General features: G+C 35.1%; 1 protein-coding gene and 1 long non-coding RNA gene across 5 annotated transcripts; one reads left to right on the top strand and one right to left on the bottom strand.

The window, feature by feature from the left end:
* The first annotated feature begins 5,701 nt into the window (after nucleotides 1-5,701).
* LOC127097395 (uncharacterized) lies at nucleotides 5,702-7,721 on the top strand. 4 transcript variants are annotated; one of them, XR_007793024.1, is made up of 3 exons: nucleotides 5,702-6,253; nucleotides 6,373-6,929; nucleotides 7,605-7,721. It is a non-coding gene; the product is annotated as an uncharacterized LOC127097395 (long non-coding RNA). The 4 variants fall into 4 exon arrangements; XR_007793026.1 differs by lacking the exon at nucleotides 7,605-7,721 and adding an exon at nucleotides 7,099-7,146; XR_007793025.1 differs by lacking the exon at nucleotides 7,605-7,721 and having other exon boundaries at nucleotides 5,938-6,253; nucleotides 6,373-6,711; nucleotides 6,798-7,146.
* A 993-nt stretch (nucleotides 7,722-8,714) lies between these two features.
* On the bottom strand, nucleotides 8,715-9,917 carry LOC127094056 (uncharacterized mitochondrial protein AtMg00810-like). Its single transcript, XM_051032927.1, has 3 exons — nucleotides 9,479-9,917; nucleotides 8,942-9,345; nucleotides 8,715-8,822 (listed from the first exon to the last, which is right to left on the bottom strand). Exons 1-3 carry the CDS (start codon nucleotides 9,915-9,917, stop codon nucleotides 8,715-8,717), a joined length of 951 nt encoding a protein of 316 aa, XP_050888884.1.
* Between the last annotated feature and the right edge of the window lie 970 nt (nucleotides 9,918-10,887).

Raw genomic sequence — 10,887 nt, 5'->3', positions numbered from 1 at the left:
ACATGCACTGAAAAGTATCGAAGTGAAATTCTTAGTGATGATAGTTTTTTTACCCGTTTATTTTCTTTATAGTTTTTTTTCTTGAACTTTGACACATCGAGAAAAAAACAATAATAATTGCATTAGTCAAATTGTTATAATTTATTTTTAGATGATTTTTGATTATTTTATGAATAACCATTGTTTTTTTAATAGATATGAATAATCACTGATTAATATCTAAAATAAAAGAGAAAATTAGAGTAAAATGAAAATCTATTTAAATATATAATCATTTAACTATATAAATATTTCCTATCGATTCTTTATTATTATTTGCCTATATATTTTGAAAATCATTCTTAATTTTTCATTCTCAAAATGGATCTGAGTTTGGAGGAGCGACAGCAGGAACGGCGTTCGCCGGAGGGGGTTGTTCGCGAAATGAAACGGAGGCGGATGGGCCTTGTTGTGTGGCTGTACCGGGTGGTGCGCGGTTGGAGAAAGAGAGAGATGAAGGCGCGAATGTGATGACGGGTTTGCGTTCTCCGGCGATGGCGGAGGCGGCTCGGAGAGAGAGTGAAGGAGATCGGTGGACGGCGGTGTTTGTGTGGATTTCGCCGGTCATGGAGGATTGAGCGGAAGCGCGGACATCGGAGTTGTTTTGAGGGTTGGTGGTTTAGTTATGGACGAACGGTGGACGATGGAAAAAATGGAGTGAGGGATGAACTTTCTTTTATTTTTTCTTTTCTTTCTGTTTTTCTAGAGAGAGAGGTTCTGTGTGAGAGAAAAGGTGGGTCTTCAGGAAGAAGAGGAACGACCCACCTCTTTTTCTTTTATTATTTTCTCTTTTTGTTTTTTTCTCGAAGCCAGTGAGAGATGGGAGACCTTATTACTTTTTCTTTTCTTTTTTTAATATTATTTTTTGTTACCGTTGGAAGAAGAGAGAGAGATGTATTATTGAGGAGTGGTAGAGTGTCAGCCACTCAATAATAATTATTTTTTATTTATTAATTACTTACTATTAAATCCTAAATTTTGATTGGATAAACTAGGATAAGTGTGGATTGCTTAACATGGACCATTGATTAATTCGAATTGATGGTCTGGATCGAATCAAAGAAACACACCAAGAAGCACACACTATTTAAATAAATTGAAATGCCTATAATATTGTTTTTAGATGACTTAACCAATTTCAATCAATTGAATCAAATAAAATTCACAACTTTTAAAATAATCATGATAAAATTAAAATGATAACATGTGAAATTCTATTTATTTAATCTGACTATTTTGACGAAAGAACAAACTTAAAACGACTAAAAAATGAATAAAAGTTGGGCGGAAATTTGCTCGAAAAACTAAATTGGATGCACTAAAATGATCAGCACAAAATATACTTATTGAAAAAATACAGCGTTTCTTTAAATTTTGAAATATATTTTCACCGGTTAACAGGCTCAGGCGGGTCAAAACGCAGCCGAAACGGTCGCTAAAAAATTTGATGAGCACACCAAGTTAAACTACGTGAACCGTAGATTAATAATACTGGCGTCTGCAATTTTAATTTTGAAACTTTTTACCCGCTGATTTTTGCACGTTCTTGAGAAATGATTCAAACGATTTGTCTGTATTTTTAATAAATTTATTCTGACTGATATTTTAGTTATTATTCATGATGGAATGCATGTCATGCTGTGCATATGATGCAAATTAAAATGAAATCGTTTTTTAGAAAAATGTAAATATGCCCGGACAAAATTGGGGTATGACACAACCCATTGAGGGCTCTTTGCTCTAGGAAATATAGTTGCACCCTCACTAACAACAATTGCTTTTAGCACAGCGGTAGACTCTTGATCCAAAAATTGGTATCAGAGCAAGGTCATGAGTTCGAATCCCCCCGAATGTCACTGGGGGGAGATTGTTAGATTTATTTATCTAGCATAACCGATGTAATTTAATGGGATTAACATCCCGATCGATGGCGCCTATGATGTGTTAGGTGTAACTCGTTGAGGGTTCTTTACTATAAGGAAATATAGTTGTGCCTTCTCTATCAACAATTCCTTTTAGCACAATACACTTGGGTTGCATGACCATTATGAAGGATGATTCATTTTTTCAACCGCGTGACCATTATCTCTTCTTTTTGTAAATAGGGTAGCTGTCTTGATCAACTATAGTAGAAATCTAATTTTTTTAGTACTACTTTGAACATTTACCTTCCTTCATGCATGGTGAATTTTTGTGTCTTCTCTATCAACAATTTCTTTTAGCACAGTGGTAGGCACCTGATCAAAAACTTCATACTCCAGCAACAAACTTGGGCCACATGACCATTATGAAGGATGATTCATTTTTCAATCATGTGACCATTATCTCTTCTTTTATATATAGGGTAGCTGTCATGATCAAATATAGTAGAAATCTGGATTTTTTTAGTACTACTTTGAACATTTACCTTCCTTCATGCATGGTGAATTTTTGTTGGCCAAACCACAAGGGCCATGTACCATTAGAGTCTTAACAAAATTGTACAATTTTGGCCCCTTCAAAGGATACGATATTTCAGCACTTATAATTTTATCTATATTTTATGAAGTGGGATATTTATTAAAAGGATTCAGAAAAAGATGATGTGTGCATGTGGCATTCCTCTCTTTTAGAACTCAATGGTGTGCATATCTATAAAAGATAAAATAAGGTTGAAATTAGCATTATGATATTATGTATAATAAATATAGTCAAAACACTATGAAAACATAATTTGGTTAAGACTCACAGGTTACATGCAAGAACTTTCCCTAAAATACCCTCCTTAGTTAAATCTGATGGAAGTTAATCAAACTTCATTTTAAAGATTCTATAAATGATATCCGGTATATCTTGTGGTTTCAAGTGAAAAGGGGCAAGCGCTCTTTATATTTTAGGCCAATTTGGATTGCACGTAGGTGTGATGAACAAATATGGAAAACCAATCTTACTACAAGTTGTCATGCCATCATAATACAATTGATCCATAAATTTTCTACGTCCAACATATGATGAGGGTATAACCACTATTTTCCCGATGCTTGAACCTAGTTGTTTACTTTGATCACCCTCTTTGTTGAGATTTTAGTATTTCAATATTTTTAGATTAGCCTGGCTGTTATGATGGTGTGTCAATCTTTCTGACTCTAACTGTGTGTTACCATACACTAAGAATTATTGAAATAATCTCCTAGATGATAATAATATGTTTGCCTCTTCTGACCTGTTTTGAATCCAAAATGAAAGCCATTTTCAAATAGTAAGTTGGTTACGTTTATGGTCATCAAATTATTCCAAGTCCATATGGGCAACATAAGGTTTATAACCAACTTCGCCATACAAAAATATCTGAGTATATTGGTAGGCTAGGTAACTTATATGAAACTCATCTATTCTTTGAAGTTGTTCACCTTTGTTTGCATTATAATGTCTTTTTTCTCAGTCGTGTCAACATCACCAACAATTAATGTCGCAGCCTCATAAATATTTGGTTGGTTGTATATCATCCCATCAATGATTATATTAGAGATAAATCTTAATTCCAAGTCCATATGGGCAACATAAGGTTTATAACCAACTTCGCCATACAAAAATATCTGAGTATATTGGTAGGCTAGGTAACTTATATGAAACTCATCTATTCTTTGAAGTTGTTCACCTTTGTTTGCATTATAATGTCTTTTTTCTCAGTCGTGTCAACATCACCAACAATTAATGTCGCAGCCTCATAAATATTTGGTTGGTTGTATATCATCCCATCAATGATTATATTAGAGATAAATCTTAATTCCAAATTATGTACATTATCATCATTCATTCATTTATTTTCCATTTGAAAACTTTTTTCATGTGTGTTATGTTAATACAACATTTCAGACAACTTTTTCACAATGACTGGATCAATATTTTTTGTGTTCCTAATAAATATGAATAAAATATGCATTAAGTTAGAAAACAAAGATATAAGATAAATGGGAAAATCAGGCCTTAACACGTAATGAGTCACATATTGAGTTACCTTATGGCATTCATATGATTCTGAACTTCATTCCTTGTGTCATAGATGTATAGTCGTGCAAATTCTGATGGTTGACCTTCGGGTGGCAATAAACTACCAATTCAATGACAAGATTGACCTTGAATTCGTATTGTTGATGGTTCACAACCATTATGGTATTTGTCATCCGAATTTGCATCAGAAGACATGAAGGCAAAGATCATGTTATAAACTCTGATTTGTTGTTGAAATTTTCTGCTAGATAGGGATTCATGATAAAAAAGTAGAGTTGATAAAAAATCAGGGGGAGCTTTTAAGAATGACAATTCCAATTTTCTGTTTCAACACCATACCGAATACTTATGATTTGTCAAATGTCTATGCTTGTCCATCCTCTATTTATACCATATTAATGCCTTACAACATCGACATTCAATGAATGGATCGTCAATATTGTAATACTCTAGAAAAAATGCAATCGAATAAGTTAGTAAGGTCTTTGGTGGTGGAAATGCATTACTTCAATAATAGTTGCAGCAGTAACAGTAACATTTGATGATTGAGTCATATGAATTGGTATTCCATCATCGTCATCTTCGCATCATGTATCATCTTATGATTAATGATCTACATAGGAATTGTATGCTTTGAGGTTTATAAAAAATTCAAATTTTAAAGTAACCAACAATTTTGCTAAATTTTATTAGGCAAAGACTAAAGACTAACCTGCAACATAAGTGTAGTCTAAATCATTTTCATCTTCACTATTAAAATCAAAATTCTTAGTAGGTGTAAAAATAGGGCGCGGGGCAGTCATAAATGGCGATGCACTGAGTTGTATGTTAATTACATGTGTGTTAGTAAATTGTGTGATAAGAGTTGTTTCGTCGACTCTTGTGGATGTAAAAGGCATACATCCTAAAATAAAAACAAAAGTTGAGAACGTCAAATTTAGTCTCAAATCTAGATACGATAAATATTTTTGAAATATCTCTAAGTTCAAGTTCATATAGTCACTCAAATTTACGAAGGTGTGTATGAAAAGTTATCCTTCATATAATCATTCAATTTATGTGTCCCTCTCTTGTGTACTTCAGGTTTTAGTGTAACTTTTAGTGCAAATTAGGTTATCCACAAGCTCTAAGTGGACGTCCACAATGTGGTTTTTCCACTTCTTCATTGTGGTTAGGACTACAAGATTTCGACCAAACAAATATCAAGAGTAAAACATATTGCAACATCTTAATGTATATGACATCTATAAAACATGTTTAACCACGGATGAAAATAGATAGAACAACTTACACATGGAGATTTGAAGAAGAACCGACTTCAAGAAATGGTCGTGGATTTATTGTAGTAGTGATATCACTCATTGGACGGTCACGATCTCTTTTGAATGGTATATTTTGATTATTTTCATACTAGTTAGTAGTGGAGAATTTTGCCATGAGGTTTGTCCGTGAATATTTTAGATTAAAACATTTGTTTGGTTCCCTAAAACCATGGTATTTGTATGAAGATTGGGAACCTTCAAATCTAGCTGTTAGAGTTATCCCTTTTTGAATAATTTGGTCAATGATTGTTTGCTACACATAGATGGTGTAATTTCAGCTATGAGCCTTCTTACATTGTTTACGTGATGCACACACATTGTCCATAGGAGAATATCAATGGTAACTATGTTGGTACTAGGGGTGGACAGGAACCGATGGCCCAACCCAACCCAGGAATAACCGAAAGAAAAAATGTAAATGGGCGGACCCAAACGGTCCAACGGGCCCAACGGGCGAAAATTGCGGGTTCAATTGGTTTTAAATGGGCGGTCCGGGTAGAAATGACTGGACCGCGGGTACCCTGACCCACCCGAAGCCCATTTTCCAAAAGATGTTGTTTTCATAACTTAGCTCTCATTTCCCTGTTCCCTCATTTTTTCACTTTAACGCAAACACTCTCTCTCTCTCTCTCTCTCTCTCTGTCTCTCAAATGAATGAAACCCTATTAGAGCGATCTCCACTGTTTCTCTTCTATTTTCATCAATCACCACCACCGTTGCTCACCCTCAACTCCACCACAAGGAACCCCTAGCCAACCACCATAGCACACAGTTACTCTCCTTCACCGACACCACTACTCGAACAAGAAGAACACACACCATCTCCTTCTCTCACCGACCTTCATGAACACCATTTGAAGTTAAGATCTTCGGTCTACCATTGTTCTTCTTTCATTTGCAAGGTTGGTGGTTTTGATTCAGTTTTAGTGTTTTGTTTTGTTAGATTTTTCTATTTAGGGTTTTGAATTGGGTTTGGTTTTGATTCATCTGATAGTAGTTCTTGGTTTTGGTTCTGATTTAGATATTGCAGTTATTGAAGAGGGCTTGTATTCCAGTGGTTGGTTGAACAGAGGGCCAAATTGAAGTTGTGATCTTCGATCTAATTTGTTGTTTTGATTTTTGATATTGTTGTTTTGATTTAAACAAATGGCTCAAGGTCAAAGTAGCAGTATGGAAAAAGTTTTAGAGTTGGGGAAATGTAACTGTAAGTGTATTAAACTCCTTTCAATATTGTTTGTATGATGGATCAAGGTCAAAGTAGCATGGATGATTGGTTAGTTCACAATTTTGTATGGGCTTGACATTTCATTTGAATGTGTTGTTTGATTGTTTAAGCTAGGTAAAAGAATGGTCTATAAAGGTATTGCGGTTGATTGAATTATCCATCTTTTCTATAACTTCTAAATTAATTATTTCTAACAAGCTGATATTCCTGTATTGTGTCAGATTGTGAATTGGAGAGCATGCCTGAAATTCCCCGAAGAACCTAAGATATCAGCTGAAGCTAAGGATCTCATCTGTAGCTTGCTATGTGATGTTGACACGAGACTAGGAACGAGGGGAGTAGACGAAATAAAGGTAAAGACTCCCATGGGAATAATGTTTGTTTGGGCAACTGCTCTATAAATGTGATTTTGATTGGAATTATTTTTGCCAAATTGATTTGGTTACAATTGAGTTTAAAGTACAGTAATTAATGTTCAAGTGATTTTATACTTAAACAGTTGGTTTGATGTAAAACTTACAGTAAAATATCCAACTCAGTGCAAAAGCTACTTTATCACTCTTCGTTAAATCAAGATTTGGATTCCAAAATATTTGGCATGACAGTAGCTAAACAGGATGTTTGATTTACCTTTTGGAGTGTCCAAAGAGATTTTTATACCATGTTAATTTAAGGGTCCATTCCATGTAGTGTGAAATGGCTGGCATTTTTACAATGTTATATAGGGATAAATAAAGCTAAAACCTGAAGGTGCTACTACTGTGTTTCTGGATTTCTTAATTGCAGTTTTTTTCTTTGTTCTTTTAGCTAGTTCATATATTATTTATAAAAATTATAACTTCCACTTTGTTCTTTGTTCTTTGTTTATTACTTGTTGATGGTTCATGAACTTTAAAAAGCTCAGTTATATATATGGTTTTACACTTTGTTCTTTTAGCTAGTTCATACATATACTCTGCTGGTACTTTCTAATTGGTCACCTTTAGCTAGTTCATACATATACTCTTTTTAATAAATGTACATGACAGGGCTCATGAAGATATGGTTGCATAGCAACATTCTTGGAATTGAAAAAGATATATCATAAAAGTTCTGTAAAATATTGGATACATAGATATACAATAAAAGATGAATAGTTGCTTTCATATTAACCTGTTTATATTATATTCATATGTTGATAGAAGTAATGATTTTTTTTTGTTCTCTAATGTTAAATTTACTTATTCGAGCCTAATAAGTAAATAGTTTATTTAAATTTTATATAATTTGGTATATTACAAATTTATTAATATTAAGTTTACTTAGTTTTAAATTTATAAGTATATTAAAACTGTTTCAAAAGGCAAAAAAAATCTTATTGGGCCTAAAAATGTGGTCAATCTCATAACCCGCACGAACCGTGTAGATGCACCCGCAACCCGATTAAACCCAATCCGTCAAATCCGATTTCAAATTTGGGCGGTAATGGGTCTTATAAAGTCAACTGCGGTTTGGATTGGGTGACACTTTTGGGCCCGAACCCGCCCAACCCGGCCCGTTGTCCACCCCTAGTTGGTACAATAAGATACAATTAGTTAGAAATAATATAGTAAAATACAATTTTTAATAGAATTATACAATATAATAGAATAAGATACAGGGCAATTAGTGGATTAATTGATAAAAAGAAGATGGTTCACAATAGCATTAGTTGTAAGACAGAGTTATGATATTAAATTGATATGATGACATGTGTTCCAAACTAAGATAATTATCAATGAAGAAACTCAATTTTAATTATTGATTGAGTCTCACATATAAACATCACTATTTTTTTTAATGATAATACTTAAGCATTCAATCTTTCAAACTCAATATCCAAATAAAATGAACTAAATGATCATCTATCAATAATTCTCTATCATCTATCCAAAATTCTATATTCCACTAGATTTAAATATATTAATATTAAAAGGTGTATCACCAATATAAAGAGAATGACATTAATAAAGATCCAACTTCAGATTCCTACCACATGATCAATCAAATGACTTCATATTAATTCACTATTTTTTCTTTTAATTTCTTAAAAAATGATTAATTATATATATTTTTGATTAAATAAAATCAGTTTTGCTTAGACTCACCACCAATGTAACTCATCCACCACCGTCATGTTTCCTTGCCACTGCACTATATGTTGTCGTCGGGCCGGATCGCCGCAGTGCAATTTGTAAGATAATGAAAATCGTGTCCTTCTCACTGATCTAAATAGAATATATATACACCAATATGTAACATTTGGTCAACTATCTAATTATGATACAACATAATTATAGGAAACTAATTATGACTAATTATAACAAAATATTCTATTTTATCACACCCCCACAGTCAAAGCGGGAGGTTCACGGACGCTTAGATTGGTCCGAAAATCATCAAAGAGAATGCGAGGAAGTCCTTTGGTGAAGATGTCTGCGATCTGATGTCTTGAGGGAACATGAAGGACGCGAGCTTGACCACGAGCTACCTTTTCCCGAACAAAATGAATGTCCATCTCAATATGCTTAGTACGTTGATGATGCACAGGATTACCAGATAGATAGATGGCACTAACATTGTCACAATACACCAAAGTGGCCTGAGGAATAGGAAAATGGAGTTCCAGGAGAAGATTACGAATCCAACGCGATTCGGAGACAACATTGACAACCCCCCTATATTTGGCTTTAGAACTGGAACAGGAGAGAGTTGGTTGCCTTTTGGAAGACCAAGAAATAAGGTTGTCACCTAGAAAAACACAGTAACCAGATGTAGAACGTCTGGTGTCAGGACATCCACCCAAATCAGCGTCAGTGTAGGAGATAAGCTTTGTAATGGGAGATGAGGATAAGTGTAGTCTAAAATGCAAGGTACGTTGAACCTAGCAAAATGCGCTTAAGAGCAAGCATGTGTTCCATGCGAGGGACATGCATGTGAAGACAAACTTGTTGAAAAGCATATGATATATCAGGTCGGGTGAAGGTGAGATACTGTAAGGGGCCTGCAAGACTCTGATACAAGGAGGGATCCTCATAAGAAGTGTCAGAGGAGGTGTTGAGTTTCTGATTGGTGTCAACGGGAGTGGATAATGGTTTACAGGACGCCATGCCAACACGTTCAATGATCTCTGAAGCATAAATGCTTTGACTGAGAAATATGCCATCAGGATGACGAGATACTGCAATACCCAGAAAGTAACTCAGAGGGCCCAAATCCTTCATTGCAAACTCAGATGCTAAGAGTGACATAATTGATTGGCGGAGGACCTGAGTGTAGGTGATGAGGATGACGTCGTCTACATACAGCAGAATGTAGGTCATGTCTAAACCTTGTCGATATATGAAGAGAGAGTGGTCTGATGTGCTATGACGAATGCCAATGGTAGCGACATAGTCAGCAAAACGCAAGTATCATGCCCTAGGCGCTTGCTTGAGACCATACAATGACTTCTTCAACCGACATACATAATCTGGATGACGAAGGTCGTGGAAACCCAATGGCTGATGCATGTAAACAGTCTCATGAATATCACCATGTAAAAAGGCATTATGGAGATCCAGTTGATGAATGGGCCAGGATTTGGATAGAGCAATGGTAAGCACTGTTCAAATGGTAGCAGGTTTCACCACGGGGCTAAAAGTCTCATCACAATTCACACATGCAACTTGTGACCTGCCATCACCTACAAGACGAGCCTTATAACGCTCAAAAGAGCCATCAATTTTTTTCTTATGCCTAAAAATCCACATACATCGAATAAGATTAGCATCACAAGGATGAGGAACTAAATCCCACGTCTTATTTCGAATAAGAGCATCAAATTCAGATTGCATTACGGATTTCCAATTCGGGTCTGATAAGGCTAGTTTGGGGTTTTTAGGTATGGGAGAGATGGTGTGGTCAGAGTGAGAGATTGATAAGTTAAATATCGTCCGGGGTTTGATAATGCCTTTCATGCTTCGAGTGGTGATGGTTCGTGTGGGTGGAGGTGGATGCGGTTGAATTGATGGTGGTGATGGAGAGTTTATTGTAATCGGTGTGTTGATCGAAGAGGTAGGAGATGATGGTTGTTGGTTTATTGAGGGTAGTTGTTAGTCAATTGGGATTGTGGGTGTTGGTTGGTTATGTGCAACAGGGGGTGAAATTTGATTTTGCCACTGATGTATAAGGTAGGGGTGAAGGTCATCATCTAGGAATTGATAAGAGTGAGGTGAAGTGGAGTGCATCTTGGTGAAGGGAAATTAAGTTTCATCAAAGATAACATGCCTCGAAATTATTAATTTTTTATTA

This window comes from Lathyrus oleraceus, chromosome 6 (assembly GCF_024323335.1).
Source record: "Lathyrus oleraceus cultivar Zhongwan6 chromosome 6, CAAS_Psat_ZW6_1.0, whole genome shotgun sequence".
NCBI classification, from domain to species: Eukaryota; Viridiplantae; Streptophyta; class Magnoliopsida; order Fabales; family Fabaceae; genus Lathyrus; species Lathyrus oleraceus.
The sequence above is the reverse complement of the archived record's forward strand: the minus strand, read 5'-3'. Positions and strand labels throughout refer to the sequence as shown.